The 25,642-nt window shown below is 51.1% G+C and overlaps 1 protein-coding gene across 5 annotated transcripts in view; it reads right to left on the bottom strand.

Annotated features, from left to right (window-relative positions):
- Nucleotides 1–628: 628 nt before the first annotated feature.
- SIK3 (SIK family kinase 3) overlaps nucleotides 629–25,642 on the bottom strand; it is a 290,306-nt gene continuing 265,292 nt past the window's right edge. For 2 of the 5 annotated variants that reach the window (XM_080688521.1, XM_080688525.1), the window contains exons 14-25: nucleotides 25,338–25,408; nucleotides 23,166–23,309; nucleotides 19,581–19,731; nucleotides 18,753–18,878; nucleotides 18,411–18,496; nucleotides 17,844–17,947; nucleotides 16,335–16,674; nucleotides 14,905–15,782; nucleotides 5,700–5,863; nucleotides 4,835–4,967; nucleotides 3,910–4,070; nucleotides 629–2,537 (exon numbers count right to left, since the gene is read on the bottom strand). In XM_080688521.1, the coding sequence (XP_080544647.1) occupies nucleotides 3,922–4,070; nucleotides 4,835–4,967; nucleotides 5,700–5,863; nucleotides 14,905–15,782; nucleotides 16,335–16,674; nucleotides 17,844–17,947; nucleotides 18,411–18,496; nucleotides 18,753–18,878; nucleotides 19,581–19,731; nucleotides 23,166–23,309; nucleotides 25,338–25,408 (2,346 nt within the window). In that variant the 3' untranslated portion in view covers nucleotides 629–2,537; nucleotides 3,910–3,921. The remainder of the gene's footprint in view (nucleotides 2,538–3,909; nucleotides 4,071–4,834; nucleotides 4,968–5,699; nucleotides 5,864–14,904; nucleotides 15,783–16,334; nucleotides 16,675–17,843; nucleotides 17,948–18,410; nucleotides 18,497–18,752; nucleotides 18,879–19,580; nucleotides 19,732–23,165; nucleotides 23,310–25,337; nucleotides 25,409–25,642) is intronic. The other 3 variants (XM_080688523.1, XM_080688524.1, XM_080688522.1) reach the window with 3 other exon arrangements.

Below are 25,642 nucleotides of genomic sequence, written 5' to 3'. Positions count from 1 at the left end.
CCTATAGGAAGCAGCTGACGTTTCTCTCTCACATGGATGTTTTTCTCTCTCCCTTTCTCTTCTTCTCTCTCTAAATTAATCAATAGAAGAACCATGTCCTTGGATGAGGATTTAAAACAGTTTGTGAGATGCTGGAAGGCATCTGAGGAAGTGCCTGGTTTCAGACACCTGCCCAGCTTTCCTCGGGGGTGTGGCCAGGCTCCGTCGTTTCGGGAAGACCCTCTCGAGAAGGCTCTTTCTGTTCCAGGCGGTCCCACTGCGACTTCCTGGTCTGCCTTGCCGGAGTGCTGCCTGCTCTTGCGAGTGCAGGTGTGGAAGGGGGATGGCAGGGCAAGTCCTCAAGCTGCCCTAACCCTGGACTGACTGGGCCACGTCGTAACAGCCTGGCCTGGAGGCCCCAGCTTTTGAGGCCCTTCGGCTGAAAGTACTTCTCAAGGAATGTTTTCCACCCAATTCAGCAAATCCAAGCGCGCCCTTCAGGGGCAGAGGCCACGTTGGGTGCAGGCAGTGCGGAGCAGGCTAAGTGTCCACGCTCAGCTCCGCCCTACATGGCAGATTCTCTGCCCCCACCGCCCGCTGCTTCTCCCCACTAGACTCTGAACCATAAGGCAAACAACATGTCCACACAAGCTGGTAATTAGTTTTATTTTCACAATCCCCTGCTGCCCCATTAAGTCACTAAGCTGTGAGCGCCCACAAAAAGGGGCTAACGGTCTTACTGCAACTGGGGTCTGGAGATTTTTTAAATCCTTTTTTAGTTCAACATAAATGAGAAAGGAAAAAATACTTCTAACGTTTTCCAAGAACAGAATTAAGAAAGTATATTAATATACATTCAACATATACTGTGCATACTGGTTACAATACAAAGCAATGATTTCTGAAAGTCTAGTTTGCAAGATGGCACGATGGGCAGGCTCACTGGCTTCCATCTGGAGGGTGGGTCCGCTCTTGGTCAATCCAGTTCTGCACACAGGATGGGGGGGCAGTCGGGCACTGGAGTTCCAGGAGCCCAGGAGCCAAATGGTAGCTGTTGGGGCCTCCTGGTGGCCTCCTTCTGGTGAGGAGGTGGAGGGTGACGGGACCAGGGGTACAAGGGATCCATCCCGAGAAAGGCGCTGGCACTGCGGAGTACAGGAGGGAGGGCCGGGAGGGAGCGGCAGGGCCAGTGAGGACCAGAGGCACAGATCCTGTTGGAACCCTGGATGGCCATGCCAGGCACCCGCTTTCTTCTGTGCAAATTCAGGGTGAAAGAGTAGGAGGGGATGGGGACCCTACTCTCCTTTTCCAGAAAAAAGGGACCAGGAGTCCGAACATTTAACATCTCTTTCTTGCTGCGAGGATCAGCCCAGCCAGCACCTGAGACTTTGGTTTCTAACGTGAGGAAGGAAGGCAGTGACACAAACAGTAGCTGCGGCCATGTGCCCTCTGGGGACAGTCCCGCACAGGAAGCTGCTCACGATGGCGCTAACTGAAACACTGTGAGCCAAAGTGCAAGGCCAATTCAAACAGGACAGGATCTGGTTACACATTTCTCTTAAACAAACGTTCCTTTTGTGTTTTTTTATTAATAATAATAATAACAATATCAACATTTACCAAAACAATTCCTACATGGTCAAGAATGAAGGGGGTGAGGATGCCCAGATAAAGGAGCAGGTCAGCGAGGCAGGGCCTGAGCAGCTCCTGGTCAGGCCCTGTGATAGAGGCCGAAGGGAGTGTGTGTGGAATCAACCCTTTTTACAGCGAGCACAAGCTGACAAAGCACAGGGGCCATGGCGGGGTTTCAGCCCATGGGTGGAGCCAGCAGGATGGGAAGCCACCAACCTTCCAGGTTACAAGAGGGGAACTGAGTCACACATCAAAGAGGCTCACACGGACCCAGCACCCCTCAGCGCCAGGCACTCCCCGCCTCACGCGGACATTCTGATACCAGCTTGGCTTGGTTTGTGGTGGATCCCAGCAGGAACGGTCTCCCCAGGTTCCAGGCCTGGGCTTCTCCTTTTGCTCTCCCCCTTCTCCGGCCATTAAGATTCCAGAGGTGGTACCCTTTAGTGCTGCTCCTGCACAGAGCAATGTGGAGCCCTGGAGGGCGATGGGAGGGGAGGCTGGGGGACTCTGGGTCCCCTAGGCTCTGTCCTCTGTTTGCTCTTCTCTTTCAAAAATGAAAAAGAGAAAGAGAAGCAAAAGTAAAAAAAGAGAAAACCACCTCCAAAAGAAACATACGAAAACCCCAAACCAAAGCCAAACCAAACCACCAACTGAAATCCACCAAATACACTTTCACAAAAGGTGTGAACGTGATTTCCTGTTTATTTCCTGGGTGAGTGGGTCATACAAGCAAACATGGCAAAAGGCCCTGGAACAAAAGGTGCAAGTCCCAATTCAAACAGGGAGCAGCACACGACAGAGCCAATGGAGGAAGGAGCAAGCGCTCTGGGTGGAGAGAAGGGAGGGCAGGCGCGCTGCTGCTGGATGCTGCTGGATGCTGTTGGTTTAGTCACACTCTACCCCTCTATCGCGAGCTGCACACGGACCTGCAACAGAGCAGACGCAGGGCATCAGTGTGACAGACCGAATGTTCATTTGAGAACTTTTCAAAAAATTCAACTGTAGTGTAAGCATGACTTTTTTCCTTTTGTAATACAAGTACCCAGCAAACTCCAGCTGCGGGCACCGCCTCAGAGACCCCTGGAGAGAACTCTGGCAGCCAGGCCCTCCCCAGCCCCCTTTGTTTTAGAGATCTTGGTGGGTTTAGTAAGACCACTTGAGCTCCTGGTCTGTCTTCTCTTCCTGAGCTTTGACTCCTGCTCTTGTGTGTTTTAAATTCACCGGTGAAGAGCAGTCAGCAAAACCTCAGGACCCATGCTGGACCCCAATAAAAGCAGAGCGCCAGGCCTGTTTCCTCTCTCTCCCCACAACCCCTTGGGGTGTGGCCCCAAGTGTGCCCTGTCATTTCCAGTCTTTTTTATTTTTATTATTTTTATTTTCAATCCTCACCTGAGGGTATTTTTCAATTGATTTTTAGAGAGAGTGGAAGGGCAGGGGAGAGGCAGAGAGAGAAACATCGATGTGAGAGAGACACATCGATTGGGGCCTCCCGCATGCACCCCAAACAGGGCTGGGATCAAGCCTGCAACTGAGATACATGCCCTTGACTGGAATCGAACTGGGACCCTTCAGTCCTCAGGCCAACACTCTATCCACTGAGCCAAGGGCATTTCCGGGTCTTCAAGTAATAAACCTGCATCTGTTCAGTTTCCCGGGGATTACTGCTGAAGGGCGTTTTGCCATCCTATCAGAACCACGGTGCAGCCCAGCCACGACACTGGTTAACGGCCGCGATCAGTAAAACAGGGACTGCTTCCCTTTAGCTCGAGCTTCTCAGGGGTCTGCCATATCGAGGCTCTAATGGGGATTTGCCAGACGGCCGAACAGTCATCATGTCCTTTCTACCAGTTTCTAAAGAGCCCACATTGCCTGCTGTGTTCGGTGAGGCATGACCAGCCCGCCAGTTCACCCTTCACACGGGTCTCTGACCACCTACTTCTCTGTTGAGAATATTCTGCCATTGCAGCACAGCTGTAAACACTGTGGCTAGATGTGTTTTCTTGCTGGGCTTCACCTTCCAGGACTGAGCTCAAGGACCACCTCATTACTCTGGCCCAAGGTGCGCCCGTCCTTCAATGCTCGCTCGCTCCTGGTCTCTGTGGAGCTGCTACAGCCCCTACAATTACAACACACATGTCTCTCCCCATAATTAAACATGGAACTCTGGCCTGCATCTCTCCTGTCTGCACCTACCCACACCCCAAAAGGACCAGCACAGCGCTCAGGGAGGAAGGGCGCTGTGAAGGTCAGGAGCTCGCTCGCGCGTCTCCTGACCAAATGGGGCCGGGCCATACGCACCGTGGGTTCCCGTTACACGCCTGCCTGCTCCATGCTGAAGGAGACCTCGGGGTGCTTGTAGCTGAGCAGGATATCTGTTATACACGTGGATGGGTAGCAAGAGCTCAAATGCTGGCCGTCAGTCAGGTTCAGGTGTTCATGACCTAGCCTCTCCCCACATCCTGAGGACCAGAGAGAACATGTGAGATTTGCAGGGCACTGGGAGGGGGGGGGGAGGGGAGCCGGGGGGAGGGCGGGGGGAGGGGAGCAGGAGGGAGGGAGGGCGGTCTGAGAACCTGCGACCTGACTCCCAGCCCGAAACCCAGCTCCCAGCAGCACGTGGTGTGCTCAGCGTCTGCAACCTCCTGTCCTGTCCCCACAGAGCCCTGTCCCCGCTGCCGTGTGGGGGAGGCAGAGCACTGCTCCTTCAGCGAGAGCCTCCTCTGTCAGGGGAGACCCTGGTGCCTCAGACACTGGTCACCGGGCGCTCTGCTCTCCGAGGACAGAGGGCTCACCGCACAGCCCAGGACACAGGCCCAGTGTTCCTGCCTCAGGACGGAGGGGGCAGGGCAGCCCGTAAAGGCGAGGCAGGACTGACTGCAGGCCTGTCCACTCTAGGCCTTTTCGTCTGCTATGATCCCCCCCGCCCGCCCCTCCAGCTGCTTCTAAGGAGCGGCAGACACACTCCAGTCACACACAGCGCCCACTGCCAGAACCAGAAGAGCCGCTGTGGAAGGTGCGTCCTGACAGCATCAGAAAGGGGATGTGGCACCCGCACTCAGCCAGGAGACACGCTCCTCTACCCACTCGCGCTCGGGAGTAGGCGTAGGGCGTGGGGCATGGGGCGTGGGAAGGGCATCGTGTCCAGAACCCTCTGGGTCCCAGGAACTGGCAGAAGAGGGGAGCAGTCACTGAGCCGATGGCACCGCACATGCCAGCTCCTTACCCTCATCCTCCCGGGCCGGGAGCTGCTGGCTCCCTGTGAGCGAGGCCTGGCTGAGGACGGCATCGGACATGCGGGCAGAACTCAGCGCTTTCCCAGCCACGAGGCTCATCCCGGGCAAGTCATCCAGCTGCACCTGTAGGAGCGACAGCAAAAGGAGTAAGGACGCCACACACAGTGGCCCTCAGAGAGCCCCCCACCCCCACTCAGCAGCACCCCAGGGGAGGGGTTGGGGGAGGCCAGGACCCCCACACCTACATGGCCTTCCCAAACCAGGTTTCGGCCTATCACCACCACCACCACTACCGCCGAGTCTGACTCAGGACAGCGCTGTCCAACAGCACGGAGGCGGACGTCCCGCTACACTGTCCAGCACTGGCTCCAGCCACAGGGCTTCCAAGCCCCCGAGGTGACTACAGTGACGGGGGAACTACGGTTTAACTTCATTGGAATCACATCTGACTGGGTTTGGCTGCGGGCAGTTGCTCCTGCACTATGTGCTGCCGTGTGCTGCCTGGGAGAGCCCAGCCTACCCACACCCCAAAAGGACCAGCACAGCACTCCTTTTGTGAGTGAGTTCGTGGCGGCCAGCAAGCCAGCCAGGAGCCTTGGGGCTCATCTGCCGGGCCCGAGTTTAGCCTGTTTGGGGAGAAGTTTAATAACCAAGACCAGGGAACAGATGGCAGCTACTGATTCCTCAGCAGGAAGCTGGAATGCAGATTCTGCTGGATTAAGGGCTGGCTGTTGGGGCGATTCAGAGACCAGCTTCCCTGGTGCAGAGGTGGCCTCTGGGCGGAAGTGGAGGAGGGGGTGCGCCCACAGAACTAAGTTCTGCTTTCGAGTTGGCAGCGGTTGGGGACCAACTTACATAGGCATCGTCGCTGTTCTGGATTGTGTGGTGTCTTTGCAGCGTCCGGGGCCTGTGGTGCTCACTGCCCGAGGGGCGTGCTGGGTACCCCAGCCCATCATGATCTGGCAGCTCCATGGCTGGTCCTGGAGAGCTTCCCTCCATGCAGTTCCCTAGGACAGATTCTGAGGAGACAGAGCGAAACAGGGTCAGCAGGCCCAGCATTCCCCCAGCACGGGAATGAGCAGCCTGAGGACCACATGCACCGACTACTCTCCTCGCCGCTGGGCCTGGCGCTGCGAGGAGCGGGAGCCTTCCCACGGAGCCCCACTGCCAGCACGGCCTCGTTACGGAGGGTTCACACCCTGAGCACAAAACCCACACACTGACTTTCAGTCCACGGAACCTTCTCTTTTTCTTCATTTCTGTTGACAGTGCTGCTCTCAAACCTAGATGTACCTCAGAGCATTCCTGGAGCCTCTAGGACCTCTCGCCGGGGAGCAGGGCCATTCTGTGGGCACCTTCTGCCCTTCGCTTCGCTGACTCCCCCTCAGTGCACACCCCATCCTCTCCTCTGCTTCTCAAACTGCTGCTCCCAACCCTTCAATTGCTCCTCCACTCCTATCCTCGATCCACACTCACTTCGCAATATCATCTATTTTCATGGCTTCGACGGCACTGCCTCTGTGCTAGGAACCACTGATGCTCCTCCAGGGGCCGGAGCCATAGTTCCAACCACTTCCTGGACATCTAGCAAATCCTCACACTTCCATGTCTAATCCCAAGCTTAGCAGCGCCCCACAGCCAGCTCCCCTTTCAGAGGTCTGTGTTCTGCCTGTTTTCCTAATCTGGGGGTGAGCTCTCTGCTTCCTCACTCCTGGTTCCACAGCGACGGAAGGGTAAGGGGCCTACCTCTGCAGCCGTGGCCAGGGCGGCCCCTTTCTTCCCAATCACTGCTTTCTTCGAAGTCCTCTTGCCTGTGTTACGACAACAGCCTCTTAGCCACCCTCTGCCACTACCCTACAAAGATGACTCTTTCTAAGGGCGGCTGGACACCGCATTTTCATGCCTCCCGGCCTATCTCCCAGCGAGCACACTGCTCTCCCTCACACTCCAAGTCCAGTCACACAGCTCCACCTCACACTCCCCACCCGTCACAACTGCACCCACTTGCTCCCGCTGCTCCCCTCCCTGGAATGCTGGGTTCTCCCACTTCTATCCCTGCCATCCAAACCAACTGCCCTCCTAGCTAGTCCGTCTCAAATGTTGGCATCTCTATGAAACCTTCCCTTTCAAGTAGAGTTGACCTTCCCTTCCTTTAGGTGTTAGAAGACTACTAACCAGGATGATGTTGACCAGGTTCAGCTGTGACTTGTGTTAATCACTCAGTCCGTAAGTCCTCTGAGGACAGGAACTGTACCTTATGCACGCTGGGAGCCTCCTGGGCTCCACACCTGTTCCCACCCAGTAGGTATTTAATGATTTCCTCCTTGGCTGGCATTCATAAACGCTCTCTTAACCCGGGTTACGGTCCCATTAGCGTCATATACCCGATGAACTGGGACGGGGAAAGGAAGAGGAGGTCAGGAGGCACATTCCTTCGTGTCCAGGGATGCGCAAGGACAGCACCAGGGCCAGTGAAGGTGACAGGCCCTCCTGGTGGCACTCTTGGCTCCATCCTAAGGGTCTGGTGCTGGAACATGTTTTGATTGCTTGGTTGTTTTCTTTGGGTTAAAGCTCTGTGGCGTGTATGGGCCTAGCTCCTGATGAGCTGGACCCTGGCAAGACCAGGTTTTAAAAAGTTTTAAATAGGAAACGGCCCTAATGCTATCTGTACCATTCCAATAATCACTCAGCTAATGAACGTGAAACGTCCTGCTAAGTGCTGGGTGAAGGGCCAGGTCTCCATACTGGAATGGTCTCCTATGGCAATCAAGGTCAGGCCTGGGCTTAGGGGCTCAGGCAAAATGGGAAGGGAGGGGAGCTGACTGACATGCACGTGGATGGTAACACAAAAGATTCTGGACAAAAACGAGAGGAGGGCGAGCTTCTCAATCACCAAAGGTGAGAACAAGCGAGAAACCTGTGGAAAGTTCTGAAAGCAAAGAGGTCAGAGGAATATCCAGAAGTCAGCTCTCTCATTACTGAAAGCAGAAAGCCAGCAGAGAGGAAGATGAAGCAGCCTACACCAGGACTCACTCTGTGGGGTCAGCTCCCCATCCTCCCACCAGCCCAATTCCTCAGTAGGCACAGCTCACGTGCTGGCCCCAGGGCCAAGCAAAATCCACGGACAGGAAGTGGTGCAGCAATGGCTTGTGGAGCGAGGAACTGGCTCTCTGGTCTGTCCTGCCAAGAAGCAACAGACAGCTGCTTCTTCCTTTTCAAGAGTTTCTTTTTTTTGGTTAATCCTCACCAAGGACATTTGTTTCATTGGTTTTTAGAGAGTAGAAGGGGAGGGAGGGGGAGGGAGGAAGTAGGGAGAGAGGTTGGAGAGAGAGGGGAGAGAGAGAGAAGGGGGGGGAGAGAGAAACATTGATGTGAGACACATCCATCATTTGCCTCCTGCATGCACCCCTACTAGGGCCGGGGATCGAACCTGCAACCCAGGTACACGCCCTTGACCCTTTGGTTCTCGGCCCAACTCCCTAACCACTGAGCACACCGGCCAGAGCTCAAACTATTTTCTAATGCCTGTATTCTCGTCTTTGATAGCTAGCACCATCCATTCAATTCCTCGGAGTTCTTTTTTCTGGATTATAGAATTGAATGCAAATCTCACCCGTTGCACCTCCTCATTCCCACAAAGACAAACACAGAGCTCTCCTTTAAAGATCGTGGAAGGGTCCTTGTCAAACATGAGGAAATGTGTAAGCCCTGCTTCTTGATATTCAGCCCCCCGCGCTCCCCATCACCCCCCCCGCCCCGCTTCCAGAGGCCTCAGTGCTTGCCTCAGTGTTTGCTAAGTCTCCCCTCTCCCCACTCCCTTTTTTGAATTTATTTTTATTCCTGAAAATGAGGTTTCTACAAACCCAGGCATGCACCCGCCTGTTGGCCCTGCCTTTGGAAGATCGCATGGACCCTTACCTCCTTTCTGTGTCTTCCTAGCCTTCAGGTCTGGTGCCAACATACCCAAGTGCCACTGAGACAGAACTGGTGCCTGACGAAGCAGGCGACGAGCCTTCCTGACTCCCAGCCCAGAGCTCACGAGCACATGCCTTGGGGTCCGGAAGATGGGCTAGAGCCCTGCCTTCACTGGATCCTGAGGTGTGGGCCTCAGCTGCGCTGTCTGTAAAACTGGACTCACTCCCCAGGCATGTAAGTGCAGAGCCAGGGACGCTGTTAAGACTGGGATTATTCACACTCATTTCAGAGCGTTAGTTCTGAGGGGACAAGGGCTTATTGAGCCAGTTGACAAAAACAAAGAAACTGATTTATCACAGAAACCTACTTCTACAATTATGGAAACAATTTCCCCATATATAAGTGAACAAATGAGTTAATGAAACTTTAATTTCCAGAGAAGAAGCTTCTGGTTTAGGAGAGACAAACATAAGTTAAAAACTAGATGAAACCTGAGTTGGGTAACAAACCAGGGTGTTGTCTGCTCAAGTTTCAATCTAACCCACAGGTTGATGGTCTGGAAGGCCTAGCATCTACTGCCTGGCAGGGATGCCTGGATGGTGTAGAATGGAAGGCGGGAAGGCATGAAGGAGAGACCAGGCTAGGGAATCAGAAAACTTGAAGTCAGGATCTAGCTCCATCACCAACAGAATGGACAAGACTGGGTAGGCCATTTGCTCTCTCTTAATTTCAGCTTCTCTGTCTCACACATGACAGTTGTTTGGGGCTCAGAAGAGATCACATATGAAAGGGTCGTTATCACTTTACACAGGACCACCCAGTAGAGTATGACTTCCAGTGAGAGCACTGAGTCCTGCGTCTAGAGGTCCTCTGATAGTCTAGGAAGAGACCCACTGAGCAGCTGGGGGTGGGGCAAGGCGCACAGAGTGACCCACTGACCAAGAGACTCGAGATTCAGGCTCAAAGCATTAGCATCCTTTATGCCAACTCAGCACCAAGAGGAGCTGTCAAGCTCACCAAAGTATCTAGATACTGGGCAAGAGGCCGTCTGAGAGCAGCATTCTCAGGTGTTTGCCCAGTGAAGCTGCGAGTACAGGGGAGAGACGCGCACCTGCTTACACATGGAGAAAGCACACACGGACGCAGCGCGCACGCCCCGCTCAGGGCTCCCGCGGCTTGCACAGGCTACTGAACCTTCCATGTTCCCATGTTGACTGTCCTGACTCACTTACTGGTTGTAAGAAAAGAGAGAAATGGCATGTCTGCATGTCCTTAAGGGATCCGAGGGGGCCGTGTACAGACACTGCGAAGCTGGCCGGGCAGAAGAGGATGTGGTTTTCTCTGAGTTCAAGTTGGTAAGCGCATTGTGTAAAGTGCTGTACTGTTTATTTATTGGCAAAGGAAAGAAAAAAAAATCAAGTATAGAAGATAAGCCTACATTCTATTTCTGGAGGGCAGTTAGGGAGACTATGGGCAGCATGGGGCATTCAAACCAACCTTCCACCCGCTGCCTGCTCGGTGACCTGGCAGCGCCTGGCTTCACACTGACCGGCAGCAAGCAGGCACAGAGGAAACAGGTGCCCACAAACACTGACAGGAGGGCATTTAATCTTCCTTTACTACCCAGGGATCCCTGTTCACCTACATTTCAGACTTATTTTAGAAAGATCACCCTCAATCTGCTTTATTAAAATCCTAGTCATGCACTGCTTAATATGGGAATACATTCTGAGAAGCCTGTCAGTAGGTGATTTTGTCGTGGGAACATCAAGTGCACTTACACCAACCTTGATTGCACAGCCTCCTATACACCTGGGCTGTCTGGTACAGCCTGCTGCTCCGAGGCTGCCACCTGCCCGGCATGTTACTATACTGCATTTGTAATGCACTGTGCTAGACGTTATGACAGCGATGCCCTGACTGGGCAATAGGGATTTTTCGGCTCCACTATAATCTAATGGGACCACCGTCATGTAAGTAGGCCGCCGCTGACCGAAACGCCATCATGTGGCACATGCCTGACTGTGCACCTCTGACAGCTCACTCGGTGGCACTGCATGTGGAACCTGTTTGGGAGCTGTCTTTCTCCCCCCACCCCCGGCAGGTTTAAGCTCCCGAGGGCAGGCTCGTTAGCTTTTCACCCCTGCCTCCCACACAGCACGCACAGCCCATGTATGCAGCCCGTCATTCCAGTCTTGCTGAATTTGCTCTTCCAGGTATTTGGGGACGAGTGTGTAACTACGCAGAGGCTGAGGTATCAGGAAAAGAAACAGCAAGCATTTCCCCTGTGCAAAGGGTGAACAGGTCAAGTGTGAGCTTCCCTCCTGGCCTACAGGTGGTGGAGAGGTCACCACCCTTTCTTGACAGAAGTGACAGCAGAGTGTCTGCCGATTCTTGGTGATGTGAAACTGAGCTCTCGTGTCTTTAAAAGGGTAGAAGGAATCATGTCAGGTTGAAGCAGGGAGATTGTGGAGCCTCAGCAGTCCTGTTGTCAAAGGAACCATCACATGCATCCCAGGTGGTTGTGAAAAGAAATGAGTAGCTGAGGTGGAAGTCCAGAGCAGACCTGTTACAAACACAATCCCAGTTTCCTTCTCTGGGATGTTTAGCTGAACATCCCTAACTACACAGATGAAGGCTGGGAGGAGAGGTCAGTCCTCAGAGTCAGCAAGAACAATGGGGACTTCCAGGATCAGCATTTGTTTTTAAATACACGCCAGGCATCTCCCGAGGGGTGTTAACTTCGGAGCAGACCAGGCTTCCTTGGACCATTAGCTTCTCTAGTGTGTTACCTACTATGCTGAATTCCAATGCACACAGCAATAACCTGTGGCTTTATTCATTAGAGATCATTGCATATGTGGTTCCAAAAGTCACAAACTAGGAGATGTCAGAAAAGGTGACTAGAATTCAAGCAAAAAAAGGCACAGTCTGTGGCTGCATTAAAGAATAAGTGGGTAAGCCCTAACTGGTTTGGCTCAGTGAGTAGAGCGTCAGCCTGCGGAATGAAGGGTCCCAGGTTCAATTCCGGTCAAGGGCATGTACCTTGGTTGCGGGCACATCCCCAGTAGGGGTGTGCAGGAGGCAGCTGATCAATGTTTCCCTCTCATCAATGTTTCTCTCTATCCCTCTCCCTTCCTCTCTGTAAAAAATCAATAAAATATATTTTTTAAAAAAACAGTAAGTGGGTAAAAAGAAGGAAGAACAACCCCTATAATCCATAGGCAGGAGCTAAGACTGCAGCTTCTAGAAAAGCTCACACCAAAGATCAGGAAAAAAAAATATGTGAGACAAAAGAGGGCTTGGTGGGGGCGGGGCGGGGCGGGGTGGTGGGGGGGGATATGCTTGCAGAGCTGCCCACGAGGCACCGAGGACAGGGGCGTGCTGAGCTGAAACCTGCGGGAATGCGTTCACCACTGGGCTCTCCTCTCTCCCAGAAACAGGAGAGGCAGAGGCATTTGTGGGGGATATTGGTGGAGATGGGCAGATGTGAGAAGGTAGGGAGGCGGCGGGAGAGGTAATGAGAAGAACTCACCAGGGAAAGAAGGCGGAGCGATCTGTCGCAAGAATTACAAGCCTGAAGCTCAGGCCTTAGATTTGGAAGAAGGGGTGACTGACGGCAGTTGATTTAAACGCGCAGGATAACGGAGCACTACGCCACTTCCTCCTGGAACACTGCGCTGGGCCTGGACCCCGCTCTGGATTTTAGGAAGCTTCTGCATTAGTTTCTGCCGGTTCCTTCATGTACACTACTCTTCAAGATATCCCGCAACACGCTCATCCACTGGCCTTTCCTCATGCTTCTCCCCCAAATCCAAATGGCAAAGCCATCTTCACCCATCAAACCCAATTCAAATGCCGCTTACTCCGGCTGAGAACTAATTCCTCTGGCTGGGAACTACTCTGCCCCTCTTGGGACTCCCACACCTGCACCTGGTACCAATCGCAGTCAGTGCCACTGTACTAAACAGATCAGCAAGCCCAGGGAGGGTTCCTCTGACAATCATGGGACACAGGTGAATCCAAGCCCCCCAGCCTTTCTGTACGGAGGAGTCAGACCAGAGGGAAAATGAAGAAAATTAGAAAGTATTTTTGAACAAAAAAATCTCAAAAGTGTTTAATATGTGGCAATGCAGGGTGGGGGCGTGGGCGTGAACACGGTTAGCTCCAGCTTTGCTCTCCCCTGGGCCCTGCCAGGAAGCACCTGCTGCAGCGAGCTGATGATGCCACCTACTAGTTGATGGCCTTGGGGCAAAGTACCTGATCTGTGCCTCAGTTGCCTCATTGATAAATGGGGTGATAAGCGTTATTACCATATAGAGTTGTTGGGAGGGTTAAATAAATTTATATGTGAGTAGCCCTTGGTGCCTGGCACACGGAAAACCCTACAGAGAAGTTCATCGTTTACAACTATAGCATGCTCAGCTTTCACTTACACAGGAAGCTTTTCCGCAGCACCCTCATACCACCTGCCCTGCCAGAACACTCCCAGTGACAGGAAGCTCCTGGCTGCTGAGGCGAGAACATTCTTATACAGTCTTCCAGGGAGTTAACATTCGTTGTGACTTCTCTTCCGATCTTGGTTCTGTCCCATAATATGAACCCAGAAAAGTCAAATCCCTTCTTCCACCTGAGAGTATGATCACTCTCCTTAGCTTATTTCCCCCCAATACTGAACACCCCCAGGTGTGTCAGCCATTCCACATATGGCCTGGCCGGAAACCCCCCACCATCCTACATACAGCAGCCGCCCGGCCGGGGTGCACCTCTAGGCGGGATGGCATCAGACTGTTCAGAGGCCCAGGATTTACCTGGTGTTTTATGAAACCACATGTCCCTCTCTATTGGTGCATAATGAGCCAACCTGAGGGCACCACACCTTCTCACACACAACAATTTAGAGCAAGGTCTTCCCCCTGCCATGTGCCATGGACCTAATTCCCCTATGGGCTGAGCTGTGTGCTGACTTTAAAAGACAGAGCAGGAGAAGCAGGCAGCTCCAAGAAGGAAAGGATATAAGAAATGCTTGGTTTCAGAATTGTATATTTTATGCGCAAACTCATTTTTCATGATCTGTGATGATGGAATGGATATTGGTCCAGATTTTGTTTAGGATATTAGGATGCTAACGGAATAACATTTTCTGAGCATAACCTACTGATGGTAATATTAATCTGCCTCAGAATAAAAATGAATGCACGGCCCTAACTGGTTTGGCTTAGTGGATAGAGCGTCGGCATGCAAACTGAAGGGTCCCAGGTTCGATTCCGGTCAAGGGCATGTACCTTAGTTGCGGGCACATCCCCAGTGGGAGGTGTGCAGGAGGCAGCTGATCGATGTTTCTCTCTCATCGATGTTTCTAACACTCTATCTCTCTCCCTTCCTCTCTGTAAAAAATCAATAAAATATATTAAAAATAAATAAATAAATAAATAAATAAATAAATAAAAATGAATGCACGCATTCATTATACAATGAGACAAAATGAGATGACATGGTCCCTTAAGATGCTGTAAAAGTCTGCATTTATTAATGAAATGATCGGAGTAATAATGCCTCCCCCCGTCTCTCTCACAAACACACACACTACACACACACACACACACACACACACTCACAAGCACATATATGCATGTTTTAATCTTCCCAAATACTTGGCAAAGCCACTGCTCCTCCTGCCTTTTTCACAGGTGAGGGTGTGTGTGACAAGGCCGTGGCATTCGTGGCAGAGGCGATTCCAGAACTGAGATGCTTTGACTTCTGGTCCAATGCTATTTATACTGACTCCTATTTCCTTACCACTGGCTGACTTTTTCTATTGCAGAAGTTAAAGTTGGCTAGTTGGAAGAAAATCAAGAAATTCTAAAAGCTAAAAAACATGGTATGAATATGGGAAATAGATAATATATCTTACTGACTATATTACCTAATTATTAATTTTCTACCACTATCTTATTTTGAAAATGACTCCTTACCCACCAATACCCACTTCCTACATGCTTCTCCCTCAAAAGGTCCTAAAGGTCTTCTCAGGAATTCTTTTTCTGTTAGGAACACAGAGTACTAGCTGAAAAAAGACAACATTACTAAGTTAACTGAATTGGGGCAGATTAGCCCAGAACTTTTACTTTGGAGGGACTCTTACCTCGGCTGGACACCTTATTTCTACTGAACGCAGCAGTTGGCTGATGTCGGTATGGATGGATCCCCAATTCCTGTGCGTGGCTCACAGTTCCTAGTAAAGACTCAGGGTCCCCAGGTCCACCAGTACTCAAGAGTAGAGAGCTGTTGTGGCAACCTTTGGTCAATGCACTTGAACTCTGCCTGTCTGGAAAGCCATCCTTGGCCGCCACGCAGGAGCACTCCTCCTCCATGCTCTCGGGATGCAGGAGTGCCGGCTGCTGAGTATAGCCCTGGGGCGGGCTGTTTGAGGAAACCTGGGAGATACATTCTTGAGCTCTGATCTGCAGAAGATGCTGGGGGCTGGTGTGCTGGCGGTGATACGAGTCAGCATTTTGATACGGTAAAGCCTGGTGCTCTGTCATACTCTGTCCTACAAGATTGGGAGCCAGGCTCCCAGCATCCCCCTGGTTCATATGCCTAAACAATTCTTGATACTCCTGCTGCTGCTGCTGTCGCTGCTGCTGCTGCCTTTTAATGAGCTGTGCAAACTCTGCTGGGGGCAGCCGAATGTCCGAGTGGCCAGCGAGCGAATGCCGGGGGGAGAGCAGTCCTTGAAGGATGTGGGGTACCTGCTGGTGTCTCGTGTAGTCTGGCGGCGTGGGGGACAGCAGGGCCTGCTGTAGTGCTGATGTGGGATAGGGAGGTGGCTGCTGATGTGCACTGGGAGGGAAGGTGGGGAACTGGTCAAGTGGAGGAACTTTCAGGGCGTGGGCTGGAGGGAACCCCACTCCTGCTGAAGGGCTATAGCTGCTGGGGGAACCCCGGGACTGGTCCGAAAACAGATGAGGGTGTAAATGCGCCTGGTCGTAGTTAGCAGGGGAGAACCGATTCACGTTCAAGCTGCAGACACAAAAGCGAGTGAATACCAGGCATCCATGTAACAAGAGCACTATACTCCCGGAGAATGGCGCCTCTGTCAGGAGGGAGCACACTGACAGAGAGCTGCGGAATGGCAGGGAAGGGGGTGCAGCACCTCTCCCCTGCACCCATCACCCAGTGGCGCCCAGGACTTGGGCACTGTGTATGAGACAGCTCAGCTCTAGGCTGAAGGGAGCAACTATACTACATCACTAGAGCTCCTAAGAAGCACCAATCTTTTAGAATATGACAGATGGAGAGGGAAGGAACCCTCAGGGAACAGGCAAGGGAAATGGGCACTTTTCCCAATGTCTAATAGGCCACTTTTTCCTTGCAGACAAACAGTAAGGTAGCTTTGTCAATTTCTTCCACTATCTCATTAGCATTTTGAGCCCCTATTTGGTCAATAAATAGGTTTCAAGTTCACCCCAAAACCACCGCCCTTATTTCGAAGAGAGTGGAAGGAGCACGACCACCAGACTCCTCCCTCCTGGGTCACCTGGATGGCTCACGGGGTGACCTAGGTAGCCTTACCTGTGGGCTTCTGCACTGTCAGCACTCAGCTGCTTGGACAAGGGCCGATGCCCGTAGCTGAAGGTGGCCAGCAGGTTGGCACGGTGCTGCATCTGAATTTGACTGGCACTGGGGCTGATGGAGGTGCCCCGCCCCACGGAGCCTGCAGCTGCCCCTGGCATGTTGCTGAGCACGCCGACAGGCTCCTGCAGTTGGATGGCCACCTGCTGTGGCTGGGTGGGCTGCTGCATGCCCAGGCAGGTGAGCGCCACGCTGGGAGGAGGAGAGCAGTTCTCAGGCTGCTGCTGGAAGACTGCACTGCGGGAAGGTAAGCCCTGGAACTGGGAGGGAGATGCAGCACCTAGAGAGAGAGGAGCCTCAGTGACCAAATGCCCAGGTGGCCTGCCGGCTGCAGATGACCAAACAACACCCACAGCTCTGCTCCTCAGACTTCGCTGTGCATGAGGCTCATCTGGGGGACTTGTTCAGGCTCCTGGGCCCCACCCACAGCAACCTGATTCAGTAGGTCGGGGAGGGGGCCCATGGGTCTGTATTTCTAATAAGTTGCCCTGAAACTTGGTCCATTGCCTGGCCAATGTTGCTCAGTGGTTAAGCACTGACCTATGAACCAGGAGGTCAGGGCACATGCCTGGGTTGCAGGCTCGATCCCCAGTGCGGGGCATGCAGGAGGCAGCCTATCAATGATTCTCTCTCATCATTGATGTTTCTATCTCTCTCTCTCAATTCCTTTGCCTTCCTCTCTGAAATCAATAAATATCTATTAAAAAAAAAAAGACAGTTGGTCCATGGATTGTTCTTTGAGTAGCTCTGATTTAGAGCAGTGTTTCTCAAATTCTAATGTGCATACCAATGGCCTGGGGGTCTTGCTAAAGGCAGATGCTGATTTAGCAGCTCTGGGATGGGGCCCAGGATGCTGCCTTTCCTGCCGATGTAGCTGCTCAGGGAATCCCGCTCTGAGTAGGAAGAATAGAGACCAGTTCAGACTCCTCAGGGGATCCAGACTGTGTGGTGCTACTGAAGAGATCACCAGTTTGGAATACTAACTCCTCACAGTGTTGGTCTCCAAGATCCTCTCGTTGGGGTGCACTCGTCTTCACCTCCTCTAAACACCCACGAGAGGGTCCCCATGTACAAGGAGAACCCAACAGGCCCGGCAACAAGGAAGGCTCTGGCAGCAGCTTTTTAGTTGGTAGAGTTGGAGGGTGTTTTATTGAAAATATTAATAGTTAACCTTTACCAAGAGCTATGTAGCGCCAGGCTGTTCCAAGTGCATATGTTTGTTCATTAAATACTAGTAGTATTTTCCATTTGAGAAAGCCCAGGTAAGCTGAAATTAAGTGAATTGACTCAGGTTTCACCACTAAGGATTCAAACCAAGGCAGGCTGGCTCCAGAGCCCACACCTTAAATGCTGCTCTTCTGCCATTCAAATCAACAGCGCGTGGCATTCACAACTGGGATCCATTTGTTCCACGCGGCACACCGGCTCAGGCCGGCCACCTGCACTCACCATGGGGCTGGCCCACACTCATCGGGGGAGGACTGCTACTGGGCTGTCTGAAGAGATGGTTGTTGGGGTGGTTGGGGGGTGGGCTTGAAGGCTGAATCCTTAACCTTAAAAAACAACAAAACCAGGTAAATCAATTCCCTGAGGTGCCACCAGAACCTTGAAGTTAGTTTCAGCCACAGGATACACCTCAGCAGAAACTATTTCTTTAGTGCTGATAAGCCTCCAGGCTAGAAAAACATACATGACCCGCCCACCACAACTTCCTTACCACCTATCCATGAATTATTTTACTGGACTTTCCAGACAAAGAGGCAGAGGCCTGAGGGCCTGTGTCTGGCCTCCTGTATTAGATGTCACATTACTTGGTTCATGTGGCTGAGATAGTGAAGTGGCACAGGAAGCCAGGATGCGCCAGGGAGGCTGCTGGGATTTAAAGTGGTTTCTCTGCTCTTCAAATAGTTTCTTCCAAGATGGAAGCTAAAGTCAGTCAGAATCTCCCCTGAGTCAGGCCCAGGACACCGAGCTAGAGAGACAATGGCTTAGGCATGAAACAAAGCGATGCCTTACCTCTGCAGCTGGTGGGTGAGGAGGGCTGGCTGGTTTTCACATGCGGCCTGAAGAGGTGGGGAGGGCTGAGGAGGGCAGATGGAATCCTAAAACACATGGGGAAGATGGTGAGCCTGAATATTAACGTGAGCTATTCTCAGGAAGGAAACAGAGAACTACCTGTCCCTGAGACTTACGCTTTTGTGGTTCATGGAAAAGTTTGACTACCTTTACCCCAACATGTCAACCATAAACAGAACTCAACTCCATTTTGCCCTGCATGATCTCCTCCAAAATTCACAGGCAAACCAGTCATGCTGAGAGCACACTCTGAGCCAGCGGGGAACGCGCAGGGAGGCCTACTTGAATCTGCTGCTGGAGAAGCTGGTGGTGCTGCTCCTGCTGGTACAGCATGTGCTGCTGCTGGGTCTTCTCCAGGGCTCTCTCATCGATCTGCCCCCCGTACAGCTTCCGCAGCTGCTCACACTCCTGAAGGGAAAGCAGTTCATACGGATGGGATGTAGCCAGACCCACCCCATGCAGTGACGTCAGCAGGAGCACATCTGCCCAAAGGTCTCAAGGCAGAAAGAGCCAGGCGAGAGCAGTGCCCTCGAGTGCTCACCCCGTCCCCTAGGTATTTATGTGCTAAATATACGTATATATTCACACTCTGCCCTGCATGAACCAATGGAAACACCAAGGATGGGCTGTGCACAAGTGCAAGTGTCCAGTGTGAAATCTGTGTACAAAGAACATGCCACTCAAAGTGTGGTCATCAGAAGGCAGAAAGGAAACTGGCCTGTGGAAGCCTGGAGGTACCCTTCCTTCCTCTGAGAGCACCATTCTGTACCCACCAGAGAGCGTGCCAGGTGGCAGCCATGCCGAGCAAGCTCCAAGACCCAGCGCCCATTCCAAGAAGAATGCCAGGGCTGCTTACAAGTACTTTCCCTGGTGCTTCCCACTGATACCCACGCCCAGAAGAAATTCCTTCTAGTGAACTTCAGGGACGGGAGGGGCATACAGCCCCTTCATGGAGCAAGCGAGTCTGATGATGGGGAACGCTGTACATAACAAGCAAGCACAGAGCAGAGGCTGTGGGTCTGAACCTGTCAAACGGCAGTACTGCTGCAGGAGGGCAGAAGTGGTCTCTGTTGCCATGCTTCTCCAGAGATGTCCACATCTCTCCATTACCTGCTGCAATTGTTTGATGCTGCTGCTGTTGCCCATTTTTTCCAGGTGGGCTTTAAAGGCCTGGATGCTGGCAGCCCCATCTGAGAACCGACGCACAGGGGAGAACCGCTCCGTAGGGAGGTGCAGGGTGTTGGAGTCCTTGTAGGTGGAGCTGAATACAGGGGAAGAGAAGGTCAAGGCTAGGACCCAGGGTTCTGAGCAAATCACATAGAGATGTGTTCCCGACGAAGAGCACAAAGACGCTTCTGCCATGTGGGCCCCCAGGCTGCTCCCTTTCCCAGGGTCCAGGTCCGCGTCTTCCATTCCCACTTACCGTAGGCTGGCGTCACTGCCAGCCTGGGGAGGCCCTATCCTGGGATCAAATAGACCCAGTTCTTAACACTACGCCAGGAAGGAGAGAAGAGCTGCGAGTGATCCCTCAGGCCAACCTGCAGAGGAACTCTTCTGGTTTAGCATCACATCTCTGTCTAGTGCCTTTAGAAACCTATTTCACTGTTTGACGCAAAGCTGCCCCTGAGCAGTAAGCTCTGTACAACTGGAAGGAAACTACAGTCAGCTTTGTGGTCAACGGGCAGCCCTGGAAACCATAGGTTCTGTGCTATAAAATGGGAGGCAGTGGGGACTTCTCCCCAGATGGAAACAGCACATTTTTAAGGAATGTGGCCCTCAAGGATGCACATACCTGGCCAGCGCATACAAGGCTAGCTACTGTGAAATGCACTGTTCAGAGCAGCCACACCTTCCTGCCTCCTAAGGAAAGAGCACCCATGTGGATTACCTTCAAAATCCACTGATTGATCAGCGTACAGCCAGAACCTTACAGAAAGAACAGCTATTGATAAGGATTGCCTGAGACAGCACCAGGGCTAGAAGCTAACACCTGTACTTGTTCCCTAACCAGAAAGAGATGTTTGTGGGGAAGCAGATAAAAGACTGCCCAAGCAGCATTCCAGCAGCCACGGAAGGGTCAGAGTTCATGTCCAGGGCAGGGATGGCAGCACAGTGAACTTGGGGTGAAATGAGCACCCGGCCAGGTACTCATTCTGGACTGAAGCAGAACCCAGGCTAAGGAAACAGGCTAACAAGCGAGTTCAAATGCAGTGACACAGGGAGGGGAGGAGTCCAGTGACAATGCAGAGAGGTCAGGAGTTCTGGAGCAGGTGAACGCCCTTGACCCCCTCTGGCCAGGACTTCTGTTTGGGACTCAGCAGTGCGCTAATGAAACGAGCATGCACGCACATTTGTTTCAGTAGCACAAAGACAAACGCTTTGGGCAGACACACCCCAAACGGCGATCTGAAGGCTGCTTTCAGGGGCATTCCCTCCATCCTTCCCAGTTCTATTTCTACTTCAGGTGTTTGGAGTTAAAGCAAGCAAATACTATTTCCTCCTAAAATGTTATTCTTACGCTTTCAATATTACTGATAATAGACACGTTTCTGATTCACTCAGAAAGCTGTGTTCTTCAATTCAGTCCATCTGCACAACCCCGTTATCTCCATTGAAGCCGCCTCCCCGGGCCAGGCAGTTCCTGGCTCTCCCAGAAGCACAGGCTGTGGGCGCCGACCGGCGGTCACTCCAGCAGAGATGCCAGGGAAGCAGTTCGGACAGGACCAACCGTGCTTTGTTTTTACCAGCAATCCTATTCAATCCCACACCGCTTCCCTCAGGCTGTTCCCACTGCACTTCCAAACCGGGACTGGTTCACCCTCTGCATGAAATCCAGCTTGTGCTGGATTTTAAAAAAGAATTACACTCAAAAACTTAAAAAATTCTAAATTACACACTTCCAAGTTAAAAAGGTTGATCAGACTCCTCTTTTGTCTCAATGTGGGTTTTCATCTATTATACCCCAGAAGAAAAAGATGCTGTTCTTGAGTGATTTCCTCCAGAAGAATAAGAGAAATTCAATGACCTATCTAGGCCACCCATTCTAAGTGTTTTATGCCCTTAAAAAGCTTCTATTTTCCCCTGAAAACTAATTTCAGTCTCTTGTGTTGCCATATTTTCACAGTATCCCCATCAAGGCATGCTGAGTTTGCATAAATGTCCCACCTCACACAATCTGCCACTCATAAAGCATTTATTTCAATTCAGACTGGCTTGACCACAGGAAACCTGATGGCAGGCAGATCCCAGCAGGGAGGCCTATGTGGTCTTCCTTTATAACAAATGTAAACAGGACCCAGTCTGTGATAAAGGTAACTATGGAGGCGTGCCAATCTTCATGTTTCTCTGATAACAATACCTCCAGAGGAGCACTTCGAATTCAACAAGGATGCCAAAGTGCTCAGCTAAACAACAGACCCAGACAAGTCTGCAGAATTAATTGTCAGGCAGGGAGAAGGGGAAGACAAAAACAAGGAGAAACAAAGTAGTGGATGTCTGTTAGGTAAGTGTAGAGCTCAGGGTCATGAAGAAATCATAGGAAATGCATGGGGTGGAAAGGCAGATCTCCAATAATCACTCAAAGTACCAACGTAGGTCCTGAGATTTTCCTTAGAAAAATACTTTTTGTGTCATCGGAGTTTTATTTGAGAATGATGATTCCTGTCACTCCTAACAGACTATTTTTTTACTAAGCTATTCGCGGTCAATTGCAAAAGCTTATCTCCCTTCTTTCAGAGTTCCAACGTGGCATAATCATGCCTCAGTCTGCTCAGAGTTCACCTGTCTCTGCTGATGACATCAATGCCCAATGGGGAATGAGTCACAATAAAAACATGGTCAAGCTTGCCAGTGTGACTGGTTACAACCTTTAAGCAGCACCGTTATAAACTGAATTCCCTTGAAATCTGACTGCTTTTCAACCTTCCCAAGTAAGAATGCTTTTCATTGTCCTCTCAAAAAGATTATAATAAAATAAGCTCTAGGAATTTAGGGTGACTTTGAGAGTGTGATCCATGAGTTTGGGTGTTTTCAGAATGCACATAGCTAAGGTTTTTAGCCACCAAGGTATTCACAGAAGATAATCATCCTAATCTAGTCAAGTAGTATTCCTCTTGCTTCCAGGCTTACTTGGGTTCAATTTTGTCAGGTTTTCTTGGCCAGCTACGGTTAAATTTCTTTTTATTTTTTCAAGAGAATGAGCTATCCATGTGACAGAGCCCCAGTAAAAGAACTTGCCATCAGAATACTGCTTGAAGAGGATGCCGTGCCTGTGCTACCACTCACAAAGGGTCATGTGTTCCTCCACATCCTGGCTCACTGCTCAGTGGTAACATGATAAGAAATGCTCATTCTTTTGAGGGCAATGTGTTATTAAAGGTCATCTATTAATATGGCTACACATCCTCTTATATCCAGTTGGCCCTCTGAAAGTTTCACCTTCTTGCAGGTTTCCAGTTCAATTTCATCTATGAGTCAACATCTAGAATCACAAGAATCAATGCAGATAATACATGAGCCTACAAGGCAATGGGAAAGAAGAATCCTACATTGCTCTGTGCACTGCTTGGTGCATAGAGCTGAGAAGACGTAGTTCAGGATGCTATTTAAAGACTCAATGCTAGTCACCATCACTAGCCAGAAGGGTGCCTGTCCGATGAGCCTCAAGGAGCTCACATAGCTCATGTGGCTACTCACCGATGCTGATCAGGTACCAGGTGAGGGGGCCAGACCCGGGAACGGAAAGGCTGCTGTCCTAGCTGCCGCTGTAGGTCCGGTGGGATTTCGGCCGTAGGGTTGGTCATGGCCAGTGTATGCCTTTTGGACCTATTTGCCAAGTACCTGCAACAAGCAGGAGCACATTTCATAGTAAAAAATAACAGCCAGGACTGTTCCTCAGCAAGAAGCATTAGAAGTTAATGTACAGCACTCCGAATGGAATCATGCCGGAGCTCCAAAAGGACTCCATGGTGAACAGATCCCTGATGGATACGTGAGGCTCGTCCACCGCCAGTAGAAGCGGCTTACGGCTGGCGTGGCGGACCTGGGGCCTGCGAGCAGCCATGGGAGAGGAGAGCAGAGGCAGCTACAGAGAAGAATGATCCTTTCCTTCCACTCGACAGAAGAATCTTTTCCCTACTTCTTCTTCTTCTTTTCCCTCCAAGTTTCAAAAAATGTAAGAGAAAATAAGCTCGAAGGACCATTCCTAGAGATGAGCCAAGGGAGATATTCAGAAGGTCCCCACGTCTCCGACCCCAGGTCCCCAGGTTTTAAACCAGACCTCACTACAAGTCTCAGAAAACATAGCTTTCCATTCAGGGAGAGCAAACTCAAACCTCCCTTCCCCCGGGCCCCTGACTGCAAGTCAGCCATCAGAGAAGACAGACTGATATTGTTCCCTGGGATCAACTTCTCTAGAGGACAAGAAGTGAAACCACAAGAAATGCTTAGAATTAATTTTGTGGGGGGGAAATGCAAGACAAGAAAACAGAAGTTTTAAAAGCTGAAGAGTTGATGAGCTGCTGCTGCCTTTAATCTGAAGATACTGGTCCCCCTTCATCTGGTTAAGCATTATTCCTTTTTGTCTCAAAACGAACTGGCGTATTATCCTTTAAATGTTGGTCTAAAGAAGAAAAAAAAAGTGGGGCACAAGGAAGTGAGTCCAAGAGTAAGATGATAAAATGAAACACTGCTGTCTAATTAAAGCAGCGAGGCAGTTACGTTTCCTAGTTTCTCTTACGTCACCAGCAGGACCCATTTACAATTTCATATACTATTATCAGCAAACTACAAAAACAACAGCATCAAGAGGAAAAAAAGTTACAATTGTTCTTCTACTGGCTAAGCTGTGGGAGGAGCTGACCCGCTTGCCAACACCCCTGTTCTCCACTCTTCTTCCCACAGGGACCAGCCTCTGTTAGAACAGCAGCTCTCACGGAGCGCCTGGGGTAGGAAGTGTACTGGCCAGCAACCATCAGGCTCTTAAAAAATGCTCCCGTTTCATTCATAACTACTTTGCCCATTTAAAATAAAACAGTTAACAGACTATAGAGTATTAATGGTATGTAAACTTGGAAAAGAGTAAGCCATTAGTGGTTTAATATCCATTTGATAAAGACACCCAAAGTTCCCCCAAGAGCCCATGAAAACTATTTTATTTCAACTTCCCTCAAGGGAAAAACATATAATCTTGAGGAACACCTGTATTTCTGGGAAAATACATGCTGAATTCTGTTCAAACCGCACTCCCTGGAAAATAAGAATGACAACTCCCACAGGGGGCATGGGTGGAGCTGAGGGCCATGGCTAATGGAACTGAGGTAAAATGAACAGCACAGTGTGCCTGATGGTCACTACTGTTTTCTGTGGATTAGGCACCGCTCAACAAGATTCTGCAAACCATAGATATTTGCATCTGTCACTGGCCCGAACTGCATATTCTTTTCAATCGAACAGTACCAGAGGTATTCATTCTCCCAGAAAGGAGGAGTCCATGCCAGAGGTCCATGGCTAGCCTAGCTAGGATCACTGTCATCCCAAATCTCCAATTCCTGTTCAGTAAACAGTCCTTGGCAGGTAGGAGCAGGCGTAATGCCTTGTGAATACTATGAGCTGCAATATGAAGGCAGGGGACAAGGAAGGTCGGAGGGAGGAGAGGAGCATTCTTATGGTTCTTGCTGTCACTCAGGGGACTTCCAATGGCGTTTACAGAAATGAAATTTTCTGGGGAGTCTTCTGTTCCTTCAAGGTGGGAGGAACATGCCATCTGGCTTGAGCAGAGACCACACAAATGCTGCAGCTGCACTGTACCCTCCTTGGGCAGAGGCGACCTTTCGCTGGCTGCAGGTGAGCCTGCTGACGCCACATTACCTCTGCACAGCTTCCTGATCTGGCTCCCCGTCCGAACTCTCCTCGTCCACAGGGGTAACTGCTGGCACTGCCTGACAGAGACAGAAAGGACAGGCTCAAGCTCTGCTGCTTCTGCAATAGATCGCATTCTGGAAACTGCCTAGGGAGTGGGTCTTCCCCTTCGTTTTCTTATTCACACAATGTTTCGTAGGACCCCTGGGCTACACACACCTTTCAGATATCTTTCTATTTTTCCATTTTTACCTTGTTCAGGTGATTTTAATTTGGATTTCTTCCTCTGATTCATCTTCATTCATTCATTCATT

Source organism: Plecotus auritus, assembly GCF_963455305.1.
Source record: "Plecotus auritus genome assembly, chromosome: 9".
NCBI classification, from domain to species: Eukaryota; Metazoa; Chordata; class Mammalia; order Chiroptera; family Vespertilionidae; genus Plecotus; species Plecotus auritus.
Note: the sequence above shows the minus strand (reverse complement) of the source record. Positions and strands in the feature narration are given on the sequence as shown.